Source organism: Physeter macrocephalus, chromosome 8 (genome assembly GCF_002837175.3).
Source record: "Physeter macrocephalus isolate SW-GA chromosome 8, ASM283717v5, whole genome shotgun sequence".
In the NCBI taxonomy this organism is placed as follows: domain Eukaryota; kingdom Metazoa; phylum Chordata; class Mammalia; order Artiodactyla; family Physeteridae; genus Physeter; species Physeter macrocephalus.
Genome location: NC_041221.1, coordinates 80,221,646 through 80,238,074, shown reverse-complemented (window position 1 = coordinate 80,238,074; position 16,429 = coordinate 80,221,646). Strand labels below are relative to the sequence as shown.

General features: G+C 36.7%; 1 protein-coding gene across 2 annotated transcripts in view; it reads right to left on the bottom strand.

Moving 5' to 3' along the window:
* JMY (junction mediating and regulatory protein, p53 cofactor) overlaps positions 1–16,429 on the bottom strand; it is a 67,512-nt gene that overhangs the window by 12,489 nt on the left and 38,594 nt on the right. For both annotated transcript variants that reach the window (XM_024118168.3, XM_007102959.4), the window contains exons 3-7: positions 13,638–13,788; positions 9,880–10,049; positions 7,137–7,302; positions 6,465–6,652; positions 3,849–3,935 (exon numbers count right to left, since the gene is read on the bottom strand). In XM_024118168.3, the coding sequence (XP_023973936.1) occupies positions 3,849–3,935; positions 6,465–6,652; positions 7,137–7,302; positions 9,880–10,049; positions 13,638–13,788 (762 nt within the window). The remainder of the gene's footprint in view (positions 1–3,848; positions 3,936–6,464; positions 6,653–7,136; positions 7,303–9,879; positions 10,050–13,637; positions 13,789–16,429) is intronic.

Here is a 16,429-nt window from a genome sequence, read left to right as displayed (position 1 = left end):
CTTCCAACAAACAGAAGTCCAGGACCAGATGGCTTCACAGGTGAATTATATCAAATACTTAGAGAAGAGCTAACACGCATCCTTCTCAAACTCTTCCAAAAAATTGCAGAGGAAGGAACACTCCCAAACTCATTCTACAAGGCCATCATCACCCTGACACCAAAACCAGACAAAGATACTGCAAAAAAGGAAAATTACAGACCAATATCACTGATGAATATAGATGCAAAAGCCCTCAGCAAAATACTAGCAAACAGAATCCAACAACAAATTAAAAGGATCATACACCACGATCAAGTGGGATTTATCCCAGGGATGCAAGGATTCTCCAATATACACAAATCAATCAATGTGATACACCATATTAACAAATGGAACAATTAAAAGCATTTGATCATCTCAACAGATGCAGAAAAAGCTTTTGACAAAACTCAACACCCTTTTACGATAAAAACTCTCCAGAAAGTGGGCATAGAGGGAATCTACCTCAACATGATAAAGGCCATATATGACAAACCCAGAGCAAACATCATTCTCAATGGTGAAAAACTGAAAGCATTTCCTCTAAGATCAGGAATGAGACAAGGATGTCCACTCTCGAAATCTCTTGCATTCCTATACGCTAACAACAAAAGATCAGAAAGAGAAATTAAGGAAACAATCCCATTCACCACTGCAACAAAAAGAATAAAATACCTAGGAATAAACCTACCTAAGAAGGTAAAAGAACTGTACTCCAGAAACTATAAGACGCTGATGAAAGAAATCAAAGATGACACAAACAGATGGAGAGATATATCATGTTCGTTGACTGGAAGAATCAATATTGTGAAAATGACTACACTACCCAAAGCAATCTACAGATTCAGTGCAATCCCTATCAAATTACCAACGGCACTTTTTACAGAAATAGAACAAAAAAAATCTTAAAATCTATGGAGACACAAAAGACCCAGAATAGCCAAAGCAATCCTGAGGGGAGAAAACGGAGCTGGAGGAATCAGACTCCCTGACTTTAGACTATACTACAAAGCTACAGTAATCAAGACAATATGGTACTGGCACAAAAACAGAAACATAGATCAATGGAGCAAGACAGAAAGCCCAGAGATAAACCCACACACCTGTGGTCAACCAATCTATGACAAAGGAGGCAAGGATATACAATGCAGAAAAGACAGCCTCTTCAGTAAGTGGTGCTGGGAAAACTGGACAGCTACATGTGAAAGAATGAAATTCGAACACTCTCTGACACCATACACAAAAATAAACTCAAAATGGATTAAAGATCTAAATATAAGACCAGAAACTATAAAACTCCTACAGGAAAACACAGGAAGAACACCCTTTGACAAAAATCACAGCAAGATCTTTTTTGACCCGCCTCCTAGAGTAATGGAAATAAAAACAAAAATAAACAAATGGGACCTAATGAAACAATAGCTTTTGCACAGCAAAGGAAACTACAAACAAGATGAAAAGACAACCCTCAGAATGGGAGAAAGTATTTGCAAACAGATCAAAGGACAAAGGATTAATCTTCAAAATATACAAGCAGTTCATGCAGCTCAATATTAAAAAAACAAACCCAATCAAAAAATGGGCAGAAGACCTAAATAGACATTTCTCCAAAGAAGATATACAGATGGCCAAGAGGCACATGAAAAGCTGCTCAACATCACTAATTATTAGAGAAATGCAAATCAAAACTAAAATGAGGTATCACCTCACACCAGTTAGAATGGGCATCATCAGAAAATCTACAAACAACAAATGCTGGAGAGGGTGTAGAGAAAAGGGAACCCTCTTGCACTGCTGGTGGGAATGTAAATGGATACAGCCACTATGGAGAACAGTATGGAGGTTCCTTAAAAAACTAAAAATAGAATTACCATATGACCCAGCATATGCTGGGCATATACCCAGAGAAAACCATAATTCAAATAAGCACATGCACCCCAATATTCATTGCAGCACTATTTACAACAGCCAGGTCATGGAAGCAACCTAAATGCCCATCGACAGATGAATGGATAAAGAAGTTGTGGTACACATATACAAGGGACTATTAGCCATAAAAAGGAACGAAATTGGGTCATTTGTAGAGATGTGGATGTACCTAGAGACTGTCATACAGAGTGCAGTAAGTGAGAAAGAGAAAAACAAATATCGTATATTAACGCATATATGTGGAATCTAGAAAAATGGTACAGATGAACCAGTTTGCAAGGCAGAAATAGAGACACAGGTGTAGAGAACAAACATATGGACACCAAGGGGGAAAGCGGCGCGGGGCGGGGGGATGAATTGGGAGATTGGGATTGACATATATATACTAATATGTATAAAATAGATGACTTATAAGAACCTGTATAAAAATAAAATAATGTTAAAACAAACAAAAAAACACTGCTCTTCGAGATAATGGCAAAGAATGAAAAGGCAAGCCACAGATTAGAAGCAAGTATTTGCAACAGACATATCTGAAAGGTGCTATTATCCACAATAAGAAAAAAGTAACCTAATTAAAAATGAACAAAATATCTAACACTTACTAAAGAAGAGGTACAGATGGTAGATAAGCTTTGTGAGAACATTCCCAATATTCTACACCATTAGGGAACTGCAAACTAAAACAACTATGAGGTACCACTACACACTTATTAGAATGGCTAAATTCCGAAACACTGACAACATTAAATGGAGGATGTGGAGCAAAAGGAACTCTAAATTCATTGCTAGTGAGAATGTAAAATGGTACAGCCACTTTGGAAGACAGTTTGGCAGTTTCCTACAAGGTAAGCATACTCTTCCTATAAGATCCAGCAATCATGCTCTTTGTTATTTACCCAAAAGAGCTGAAAACTTAATGTGCACACAAAAACCTTCCCACATTATCAGCTTTATTCATAAGTGTCAAAACTTGGAAGCAAGATGTCTTCACCAGGTGAATGGACATATAAACTGTGGTATATCCAGACAATGGAATATTATTCAGTGCTAAGGAATAATCTACCACGCCATGCAAATACAAAGAGGAACCTTAAGAGCAAATTACAAGTACATAAGCCAATATGAAACAGCTACATATATGGTTCCAATTAAATGTTCGGCGGAAAGGCAAAACAAAAGATCAGTGGTTGCCAGGAGTTTGTGGAGAGGGGTATGAAAAGGTGGAGCACAGGGAATTTTTAGGGCAGTGAAAATATTCTGTATGATACTATAATGGTGGATTCATGTCATTATATATTTGGCAAAACCAATGGAATGTACAACACTAAGGATGAACTGTGGACTTTGGGTGGTAATGTTGTGCCAATGTTGGTTCAGACTGTAACAAATATACCACTCTTGTGTGGGACTGCACTGGTAGAGGAAGCTGTGCTATAAGGAAGTATATACACAATTGGGCCTCTGAACCTGTGGTTCCACATCCTTGGATTCAAACAACCTCAGATTGAAAATACTCAGCAGGCAAAAAAACCACAGAAGGTTCCAAAGAGCAAAACTCGAAGAATTTGCCTACTGGCAACTACTTACATAGCATTTACATTATATAAGGTATTATAAGTAATCTAGAGATGAAGAATATAGGAGGATGTGCACAAGTTACATGCAAGTACTATGCTATTTTATATAAGGGACTGGAGCATCCACAGATTTTGGTGGGGAGGTTGGGGGAGTTGGTGTCCTGGAACCAATTTCCCCATGGACACTGAGGAATGGCTGTACAGTGACTTAATGCTAACATCTAGCTATAACATTTTCTTATTCTCTACAGATTTTATTCACTTTGAGATATGTAAAATTCGAAGTTTTATTCTAAGTCTTCCAGAGTGCAAACTTACTAGTTGTACTGTGTGGTGGGTTCTGTATTCATCTTCACTCCGAAGGCGCTGTTGGAATTTTTCATTGTGTTTTGCAATACAAATTTCCTATAAATACATAAAATGTGTTTTAATATAAGTGAAACTTGAAAGACTCAAAATCTAATTCAATTTGATAAATTAAATTTTAATCTTAACATATACCTACACAGCAAAATATCAAGTAAGCCACCTCTGGTTTCTCATCCGGAATATCGAAGCAGCATAAGCCAAATAATTAGGATCTTAAAAGACTCTTCTATTAAACTACTTAACATCTGTAGAATTCCTGATTTCTCCCTTTTTTTGGAAGGGGAGGAATGGGGTATGGTAGAGTGGAAGCGGGGGTGTACCTAGATAATCTCGAAAGTCTCTTTCAAATCTGAAGACTGTGGCCAGAAGATTCTAAGTATTATTGTACTCTTTAAACTAGTCTGAGCAAAAAAGGACACATAACTCTTGACTGAAACTCTGTTTCTTAAGTGCTCCCTGATGAATTAAAGAACATGATTTTGCCCGGATTGGTTTAAACAATATCATGAAATATGAATCTTCTGATCATAGACTTCAGAGCTAAAAAGAGACCTTAAGGACTAGAAAGTATAATAACAGTATGCTACAGATTTACATGAAAATAATATTAAGAGATATGTGCTCTTTACACATACCCTATCATCTGGCAACTTCCTAGTGGCACCATGCTAAGTCTTCATTTTCTCTGGGTCCTTCTGGAGAAGTCCTCCAGATAAACATTAGTTTCTAACACTCTCAAAGCTATACCAAAAGATTACTCTTATAACCTCGTTAAGTCATACATGAATAACCTTTCAGGCCAGGAAGCTGTATTTTAAAGCAGCTCTTTTATCTCCTTCCTATCTTTACCCACACTGTGCTGACTCTACTGCCTAACAAGTACTGATCACAGATTGAACCTGTCCAAGGCAGTCTCCAAGGGGGAAAAGTGGCATGATATAGTGATATAATGGCTCAGGCTTCCAAGTCACACAGACCTAGGATAGTATCCTACTTTGACCCATACTAGCTGCTTTTCCTTAGGTAATTTATTTAACGATTGGAAGCCTTAGTTCCCTTGGTTATAAAATGAGGATACAAGTCTACAATTCCTTATCAAGAACAGAACTCAGATGTGTTTCAAAATTAATTTTTTTTTTAATTTTAGAAAGGTGATATGTTGCATACACCATCTATTGCCCAGTAACTCCAGCAGGATCTGACGCAACACCCCATAATAAGTATTACTGATGTTTTTGCAGTGAAACAGATGAATAGTCAAAGTAAGTAGGACAAAGAAATGTTCAGGTCTGGGTTTGCCACCAAATCAAGTATCAGAATGCTTTTTGGCTACTGGGAGAATACAAGAAGATAACATATATAAAGAACAATGTTATTTCTATTATTCTTCTTGAAAAGTTTAATCACAAAGCATAGACCTCAAGTCCTCATGGCACAACCAAAGACCGTCTTTGTTCTTTCAAGAGGAGAAACAGGGGCTTCCCTGGTGGCGCAGTGGTTGAGAGTCCGCCTGCCGATGCAGGGGACATGGGTTCGTGCTCCGGTCTGGGAGGATCCCGCATGCCGCGGAGCGGCTGGGCCCGTGAGCCATGGCCACTGAGCCTGCGCGTCCGGAGCCTGTGCTCCGCAAGGCGAGAGGCCACAGCGGTGAGAGGCCCGCGTACCCCCAAAAAAAAAAAAAAAAAAAAAAAGAGGAGAAACAGGGCATGATTTACTTATAGCCAGAGAACTACCCCTGGGTATGAAATTCTATTGTGGGTGCCAGATTAACCACAGAGCCTGTGATCCTGGGGATGCTGACATGCAGACCACAAGGAATTAGGGTGCTGTTACAAAGAGAGTCATTCTGATCTTTGGTAAAGTATGATTGATCTTTCTTCTCAGAACAGTGTTTGGAAGTTCCTCTCTTTCCAGCCTTCTTTTGTCATTCTTCCTTCCCTCTGCAGTTCTGTCACCTAAGCCGTTGGATTTGGGGGTCTGGGGGCAGGGAAAGGGGAGGACAGGTGTTAAGACCATTCAGAGACCCTTGGCTGTGTGCTGTGATAGGTCACAGCAGATCAGAAGCTGCGGTGTAAATGGGCAGAATCTACAGGGCTGAGTTTCCCTACCTCAGATTTAGTTTAATATAAGAATGAAGAGTGAAGAATATAGATTAAATTGGTACACACTTTTATATATAAATAAAAATTTCCTTGAAGACTGAGGTCAGAACCAGTCAACTTAATTGTAGAGCATCTCTGGCCTCCTTAAAATAAAAAGGAGCCGGGAATTGCATTACATGGAATCCTGTAGTCATGATCAGAGTCACCTTTGGGTGGCTGAGGCAAACAGCATATCACCACTGGCTGTTCTAATGTGTTTAAGAGGGAAATGCTCAGACAACCATAAAATGTCAATATAATGGCCCAAGTATTGAGAAGATATAACTCTTACTCAGTTTTAAAAGGTATGTGTATTAGTGACAAATTGGGTTAGAATTATTGGATATGGGTCAAAGATTAAGTAATGAATAAAAGCAAGATGTAAAATTAAGGTTATATTCAATAAATATGTAACCTATTATACCTTTTTATTTCTGAGGTATGCTTTCTTGGCTGAAACCCGTCCACGTCTTGCCTCCAGCTGGCGTGCTTTCTGCTGAAGTTTCTGTAGCTCTTCTCTCTGTAAATGCACAGACACTGCCATCTCTTCCTTCTCCAGCATGGCCTCCATACTTTCATAAGTGTCATAGTATACCACTTCATCTCTCTTTTCTGTTACAAAACAGCAACAAGGGGTAGTGGTTAAGAGCATGGGCTATGGAGCCAGACAGAACAGGGCTCTGATCCACTCACTGATTCTATAACAGGCAAAGCCATTACCCCTTTGTAAAATAGTGATTAGGAAATATACCTCTTAGGGGGAATGTGTGTGCCAGTGTCTGGCACATAGTTAAGTGCTCAATGTAAAATGCCAAGAACCTTGTCTCCCAAATAAAAAATTTGAGAATACAGATTCTGGCTGAAGCAACAAAGCAAGTTACTTACAAAGTAAGTAGGAAGGAATAACATAGTTGCACTGCTACATCTACTAAACCACTTGTTTGACTTTACATTAAAAGTTTTCTTAGCCTCAACAGAAGAAATAAAACTGGTGTCCATGTACATTTTCCCTATGTATGCAAACAAATACATGGGGAAATTCCCTCATTCATTCAAATGTATTTTTGTGGACTTATGTATTAGACACACATCATACCCGATATAAGTCGTTTGATGCTTTCCAGTTGTGCTGTCAACAATAACTCTTCACACTTTAAGATTTCAAACTGCACTTCATACAACTGAAGTTGCAGATCATAATAATCAGCTTCTAATTGATCCAATTGAGCGATGGCTTCTGTACCGCCCTGCAAACTCTGCATCTGCATTGAAAACAAAAATAAGAACATATCTAGTTTAAGAGAACAAGAAATTAAGTTATGATTAGAAATGAATACTAACTAATCAGACAGGATAAATCCATGAAGCAACTGAACACCAGCAGTTCAGTGGGATCAGAGGCTCATGTACAGATAATTTAAGAACCTACTAAATTTGTGTATAAAGCTGTGTGTACATGTATATTTTTCTCTGAGTACAGTGTTCCCAGCTTTCAAATTCATAAAGGGACAAGAGTCTGTGACTTAAAAGAGGTGAGAATGACGATAATCAAGACTCGGTTAAAAAGGAATAGTACTTACTCCTAAGTGTGGTTAAAAAATTTTTAAGTCAAATAGAATTCTGCTTGCCTGGGTGATATTTAATGTTTCAGCGTTACCTTAGAAATTGTTTGATGTTTAGCATTATACCATGGCAAATACCACTGTCACATCAGGAAGACATTTTTGTTTTTAAAATAACCTAAGGAGATGTGATATATCAACATTTTTTTTAAAGAACAAAAGTCTCCCCATAATTTAAACCACAGAGTAGTACTATACTATAAAGCAAGGGATTTGTTTGGGATGGGCTTAATAAATCACATTTGGTCTGTTTCTCATGAGTCATGTGGTCATGTTAAATTAATGCTAATAAAACTAGTGCAGTCATCATCACAGATATATATAAAAAGCACAATGCATATATTGTATCACTCAACGGGCATAAACCTGGCAAGAATGACTAACTGACAGCTTTACGAAATCCTCTGAAGAATTCAAACACAAATCGAGAACATTCAAAAACAGACTATTAAGGTACTATTAAGGATAACCCCAGGGAAAATGACCCCACAGATAAACATGCCAGACTCCCTGGCCCATTTCATCCTCACCCTTCCTCTACCATAGGAGACCAATTCCAGTAAGAAATGTTCTTGCAATAGCACAGTTATAAATCTTACCTCAGCAGCTCTTTTAGGCACCCTATGTTGTCATTACAATTCATCCTGGTTAGAATAAAGCTAGTCAATCTGATGAAGACAGTGGCACTCTACTTCAGTCAATAAAATGCTAGCATTTCAAGTTTTAAAGTTCAAGACCTTAAGAAAATTCCAGATACCTAGTAACATAAAGGAGAAAGCTAACTAGAAAAGGAGATTAGAGTGGAAATGCCTCAGGTGAAGGAGATGGAGCTGAAATCAGTGAAGAGATTCTGAGTAGTGTCGAAAAGTTCAGAACAAGTTCTAATTTTTCCTTTAACAACAGTAGCAAATCAGAAAATGTAAGGGAAAAATAAATCCATTAACAAATCTAAATCCATAATTTAAAATCCATTAACAAAAAGATCTTTCTAGATCGTACCCTTAAAATATTATAGATTACCTCATACACTAGTTTTTAAACAAGACTTAGACGTGCATATGCACATTCATCGAACAATATATTTTACATAAAGCTGTATTAATAAAAGCAGTGATGACATTTTGTTCTTCTCTAGAGAATATACAACTTTCACAAATACATACTCAATGTATTTAGAAGCCAATATGGTCAAGCCACAGAATGGGAGCAAATATTTGCAAATCATATATTTGATAAGACTTGTATCTGGAATATATAAAGAACTCTTTCAGTTCAGTGATTTAAAAAACCCAATTTTAGGGAGTTTCCCGGCAGTCCAGTGGATCCTGCAAGCCTAGCAGCACAGCTCCCCCACAAAATAAAACATTTTTAATGGGCAAATGACCTGAATAGACACTTCTCCAAAGAAGATATGTAAGTGGCCAATAAGCACGTGGAAAGATACTGGACATAAATGCCATCAGAGAAAGGCAAATCAAAGCCACAAGATACCACTTCACACCCACCGGGATGGCTATAATAAAAAAGACAGTGTTTAGTGATAGTGTAAAGAAAGATGTGGAGAAATTCTATCCTTTGTACACTGCTAGTGGGAATGTAAATGGTACAGCTGCTTTGGAAAACAGTCTGACAGTTCCTCAATAGGTTAATAGCATTCCACACCAAGATAAATGAAAACCTTGCACATGGATGTTCATAGCAGCTTTATTCGTAAAGCTCCAAAAGTAGAAAGAACCCAAAAGTTCATCAACTGATGAATGCATAAAATGTGGTGTATCATTTGGCCAAAAAAAGTAAATTAAGTAATGATGCATGCTACAATATGGATGCACCTTGAAAACATTATACTACGTGGGGGAAAAAGCATTTAAAAAAATCACATCTTTTATGATTCCATTTATATGAAATGTCCAGAATAGCAAATCTATAAAGACAGAAAATAGTTGCCTAGGTGTGGGGAGGACCGAAGGGGAGATAGGAAATGAGTGCTCCTTTTTCTTTTAACAGTTGCTGCCTACAGTCATGCTGGCATGCTGTGAAAATGCCATAACTCTAACTCTTCTATCAGAGGCCCCATTGTGAAAGTTATCATCTTCTCATGGAGATAGTGCAAAATTAACAACTGCCTGTAGAGTCAGAAAAATTTAAGTCCTATACCAAAAAAAAAGTCAAATAGCACATCTTATTTAAAAAAATTTTTCTCATGGCTTTTGTTACCTCTTCTTTTAGTGCATGTTTCCTCTGTTCCAAACAGATCTCTTTAGCTCTCATCATCTGCAGAGTCTCCTTAGAAACTGCATACTGGAGTTTTTCCATACGTTCAGCAGCTGCTGCCCATGATGCTTTACCAAATTTCTTCTGATCTGCTCGCATTCGATCATACACAGCTATTGATAATTTTTAAAAAGACATTGAGACATTAAGACATGAAACAACTTGATACTAAAGAATTGAAAGTCTTAGATTCCACTGGTCACACACTCAAAGATAAACACACAAATCTTACCCTCATGATAAATTACCTATAACAGCTCTAAAATATAATTCAACCGTATCTTAGATTCTCTCTAATGTCTCCAATAAGAATTTTAAAAAATCATTCTCAGAAATAACTTTCTGAAGATGAAACTGAGTTTTCAGGTTAATTTTAAAACTTGCTTAAAAAAATACTCTTTTCACATTGTCCAGTGTTATTAAATTTCTAAGTTTCTATAAATCTTTATTCTGTGACGGTTTATACTTTTTCCTAGGTATGTTAGTTGAAATCAGAACCATACCTATTACAGGGTATTTTAAAATTATTTAAATTCATGTACTTTTGAGTTCTCCAAAAGTATTTTAACGATATGACGTAGGATGAAATAAATCCTAGACATTAGCATGGAGCTGATTCTGCTAAGGTTAGTGCTGGAGCAGAATCAGTTAGTGCTGGGCTTAACTAACTAAGCCCCAAGGAAGACACCCAACTTCTCCTTGCCACCACACAAAAAAAGGAAGAACTTTTTAGTTTGCCACAATAGAGGCCTCATTCAAGAAACATTTCTTGACAATCAAACACCTAGTATCTTCCAGTTAAAGAAGTTTATCACTGATAATAGCATGGTGCTGGCTCATCTTGGGTCCTTATACAAATGAACCCAACCATCCTTATGACCCTTATGCCTAATAGGTCAGACATACTTTAACTATCATAAAAGAGTCAGGCAATCTGATTATGCAGTATGTAATGTAGTCTTTAGATCAGTGTACATTCTCTAGTAGTTTAATATGTTCAGAGCTAAGTGACTAATACTTCTGTAATGCTACTATATCATAACCCTCTTTGCAAGAAGTATCTCAGTAACATTTGCCTCAATTTTAATTTTTTTACAATAATACAAGTACATACTTGAAAATTAAAACTGTACAGAGAGGCTGATAGTGGAAAAGAGCAGTTTCTCATGCTCAGCTCTCCCTTTACCCTTAGTCCCAATGCCTAAATGCAACCAACTTGGAACCTGCTCCTGGGTAGTTACCTCCATTCAAGAACGTTACCATTTCTTGATTTAGTCATAAAAATCTGTTGAGTTCTTATGACAAATGAGCAATCTGCTTACTCAGAATCTCCTCTCAATATAGTTCTTTTGGTTTCTCTGGTTTTTCTTTGGCCTTTAAATGCTAACATATTTGAATATTGATCTGATCCTTTATTTTAGGGTTTCTAACAAATAATAACTACTTCTGTTGCTTACATATCAAATGATTCTGCCATTTTAAATCTCTATCTTTTAAAAATGTATGATAATATTTATGCAACCATAAGATCAATACAGTAGTGCACTGTAGGGGAAAAAATAACAGCAGGGGGTTTGGAGTTAGACAGCTTGGAGTTAAATTCCCACTTCTACCCATCAACATGTAACTTTCTTCTGAAACTTAACTGTTTTGGGGCTAAATTCCCTTGAATGATAAACATAAGGAAATACAGTACCTCCCTGGAAGACTTGTGGAAATTAAATGAGAGAATAATAGATGTTTAAATGTTTCTCTCACTTCACATGGCAATATTAATCAAATACATGGTCTGTTTTGTTTCTTCTCTCCCTCATGCACACGCGACCACAATCACTCATATTTATACAATGTTGTGTTAATTTCAAAGTGCTTTTTCCAAGTGTTCTATTTATCTCCCCAGCAATCCTATAGAATAGGCATGGTATGCATTATCAACACCTTCAACATAGATAGGTGAAAGCTGGTGACTTAAGACCAAGGTTACACACCTATAAAAGGAGAGTTATATTAGTACCCAAGTTGCTTAAATACCTAGTCTGCTGCTTCTTTCATTTTTATCTGAACTTGTAATCACAGCATATAGTCAAACATTCTGCATAATCAAAAATAGTCCGGAGCCTTATCTCTTGCTTCCCACTTAAGGACTGTGCCTGTGGAGCAGTTCCCTGTCCTAATTCAGTCTCAGGTTGTTACCTACCACAAGAATTAGTCAATACTTTGTCTTCCAACATCTTTAGATAGAATGTATTCTTCTGCCTAATTGCCGCTCACTTCACCTGGAGTTATTTTCCAACAGCTCAGGAATATGAAGATAATGTAGAAAATTATGAATACAGAATGCTCGGAATACCCCTAGAACAATATTGGAACACCTCTAAAACAGATTCTTCTCTCCCTCTGCTGGCAAGAATAAAGATTCTTGCTAAGATGACTGATAACATTAACAGGATAACAACCATGTAATAACACCCTATGGTGATCATTATATGTAAAAAAGCTCTGAAGGCAACAGTCCTGGTGATTACAAGGAATCATGTTAAATTTGTTTTAAAAACCTTAATGTTCTAACATACATATACCTGTCAGAAAAGGGCCCATTTAAGATGTTTTTAAAAGCTAAGCAGTAAAATTGGGCTACACCTGGCTTTGCATAAGGAAGGAAATAAAGGCCTATTTTACTCCTCTTCTAATATATAGAGAATATAAGGAGATCTTATATATATCCATAGAGGGAAAACAGCCCAATAGAAAAATAGGCAGAAGACAGTAACTGGGAAAAAAGGAAGGATATGCAAATACCAATTATTACATGAAAACAAAAAAGATGAACACTCAGTAATAACCAAAGAAATGCAAATTTTAAAAACATGGTACTACTTTTCATCTATTAAACTGTTTTTGTTTTGTTTTTTTTAAATGACAATGCCAAATGATGCTGAGGAATCAAGGAAAGTATTCTCATTCAGCACAATTGCTTCGAGTGAAACTTTTAAGGAAACGTGGATTTGCTGAAAGAATAACCTGAATAACTACTTTAATGCCACGTATACAAATAGAGAGATTATTAAAATAATGAATAATTTAAACTGCTTCTCAGGGAGTGGTGGAATGATTTCTGTGGCCTCCTATGGAAGGGAGTTGGAAGGAATGGACCTTGCCAGACAGACCTTGCCAGATATATCTCTTCATTTGGCTTGATTTGTAACCTTTATAAATTGTAATGGTAAGTATGTGTTTTCCTGAGTTCTGCGAGTCACTGTAGTGAATTTTTGAACCTAAAAGGGCTGTAGGAACCCCAAATTTGTAGGCAGTTGGTTAGACGTACAGATGGCCTAAGGACACCCCAAATTTGCAAGTAGTGTCTGAAGGGCAGGGAGTCTTGCTGGTGACTGGGCCTTTAAGCTATGATGTCTGTAACTGTGAACGATTATTGTCAGAATTGAATTATGCTATACTAATACCCATCACTTTTAATTTTTTTAAAGGTGGGCTATATGCAAACACATATGCCTAGAAAAGACTGAAAGGATATACCTTAACTTGTTAATAGTGGTCTTCTTTAACTGCTAGGATTATGAGTGGTCTTTAATTCTTTTCTATGTAACTATTTCGAACATAAAATACTTAAACCACTCATTTTTGAAAATACCTCCATCCATTTTGAAAATATCTAACAAAAATAATTCTACTGGGAAATTCACCTTTTTGAGCTTTAGCTGTTATTTCAAAATATTTGACAGTAAGATCTTGAATGGACAGCACAGCCATATGAGCTTTCCGCTGCCAATCAGCATCTTCTTTTTGTAGACTTTCAATTCTTCGGGGACCCAGGTAATCATTCTCTATAGAAATCTGTAGAGAGAAAAAAGAAAAATGGAAAAGATCATTTCTTTCTCTCTTTTAACATTTACTGAACGTTTATATATCAGGCATTGTGCTTGGTACTAAAAGAAAGAATACTTGTTTTTCCCTGCTCTGCAGCAGAAGCTATCAATTTACAAAACAATTAAATTAACAATAATGTTGAAGACAGTTGATGCAGAAATTTGTTCCCCCTTCCTCCTCTATCTTCTTCTTCATCCTTCCCTCTTCTATATATAAATAAAGGACATATAACAAAATGTTTAAAACTGATTATTTTCAAGTGCTGGGATGAGAAATTTATTTCCTCCTTTATGATAATTATATTTTCAGGTTAAGAATTATTTGTGTCAATAAAATGCTTATTTAATCATTGACATAAATTTAAAAAATAAGATTGACAATATATAAAAATCTGCCTACTGAAGGACTCTGGATATAAGTAACAGAAAAACTGGCTATGTATTATTTATAAGAGTCACAACTAAAACAAAAGGACAAAGGAAAGTTGAAAATCAAATGATGGATAGAGGTATGCCAAGTGAATGTCACAGAAGTAAAAATATCAATATTAAAGTATAGAAAAGTGCTAAACCGGTATGTTAATATGGAAGAAAGATACAGTCCAGGAAGAACAGCAATAGACCCTCTCTACTGCTTTAACACATACTGAGAAAGAGACTTAAAACTTAAACAATAACACCATATTAGGCTGATGGGGAAAAAATATTGTAGAGAAAAATGTTAACACACCCCTGGCACACTTTAAAAAAAAACTGATCAAGTAAGTTATCATACGCCACTAAAAAATTATGATGAATTTCAAAGTAGAAATAATGCAGGTCATAGTCTCTAAACAGTACAATAAATAAAAATCAAAGGAACAGTCTAAAACAGTTGATTTAGTCTTGAAGCAACAATATACTGCTCCTTAAGCAAATGAAGTCTTCCAGAAAGAGGGAAAAACATATGAGCACTCACTGTAGTGCTCAGCACACACAGAACAATTAATTAGCAATGTTAAGGGGACAGTGGCAAGGTAGAGGAAGAGGTCAAGAATGATCCTAGGGTTACTGGGAAAAAATATGTACATGGAATTGCCAAGGATTTCATTTTGCATACTAAGTTGAACTTTGCAAGTCATGTCCAGAGATATAAGCTTGGGTACCCTTGACACACTAGAAGACATTTAAAGCAACGAGAGTGAATGGGTTCATGTAAGGAATTGTAATCATATAAGTAGCAAGATTCAATGGAGGAGAAATAACACTATCAAACACTGCTTAGGGGTCAAGTAGATACACAACCAGTACCCATGAACCTAACAGCATGAACTTGGCGACAACAGTTCTGGGGTACAGGCAAATTCCTTTTGCCTATTAATTCCCACCATATCTTCAGACCTCAGTTCAATTACTGGTTCATGGATGTTGTCCCTGACTCACCATTATAGGCAGTATAAGCTCTTCAATCTAAAAAATAGCCTTCATTCTTAAGTCTTATCACAATCATGCTTTATATTATTTTATATCACCTGCTTTCTGCTCTGAATGTTCCATGAGGGCAGAGAATGCACAAGTGGTTTTTATCTCTGCTTGCTTGCTTTTCACTAGCACACTGCCAGGCATGAACTAGGTAATCTACATATTTCCTGAATGAGTGAATAAAAATTCACTCCTATACATGTTTTTAATAAGGAGAGAAATGCAGACACATGTATAATACTCTTTTGAGAAATTTGTGTGAGTGAATAGAGGGGAAAAGGGTGGAGAAGAGGATAAGGCTTAAGGGTAGGCACTCTGCTTTATTTTAATGGGAGATCACAGAGCAGGTTGAGAGGGAGAACCTATGTCTTCCCCTGTGAAGAAAGAACCCAGTTATGAAAAGAATCTGAAAAAGAATTATGTATATGTATAACTGAATAACTTTGCTGTACACCTGAAAGTAACAGAACACTGTAAATCAACTATACTCCAAAATAATATAAAAATTGAAAAAAGAAAGAAAGAATCCAGTTAAAAATAAATTGGTAGAGGAGACGGGAGGAGAGAAGACACAAGACAGCTGTTTTTAGATGGTAGGGTGACAAACCATTTATCGTAGGAGACTCATTAAGCAAATATTAAAAACAATACTAACCAGGGTTAGTGAAGTCACGGTGAAACAGGCACACATAATATACTGCTGGTGGAACTATAAATTGATTAAAACCTTTTCTGGAAAGTATTTTATGATACCATAATCTTTGAACACATTTAGCTGTTTAGATCAGGACAAACTTTATTGAGGCCCATAAATTGCAGAGGGCTTTGAAGGAGGGGTAGGATTTTGAGAGTTACATGGGGAGCATATGGGAAAAGAGAAGCACCCAAAAGAATTAACCTGAACAAAAGCGTTGAGGCAAGTAAGTTCAATGCATGGTAAAGGACAGAGAGCAGTCCAGCCTAGCTGGAGTTTAGGTAAAACAGATGAAGGTAGTGGGAGATAACACTAGAGAAGTAGGTTATGATCACTATGAGGAGGCTGAGGAGTTTGTACTGCATATGACAGGCAACTGGAAACCACTGAGGGATTCTCAGCAATAGTAAGTGGCATATTTAGACTTCAGTTTACCTTTAAGGTTTTAGAAAAC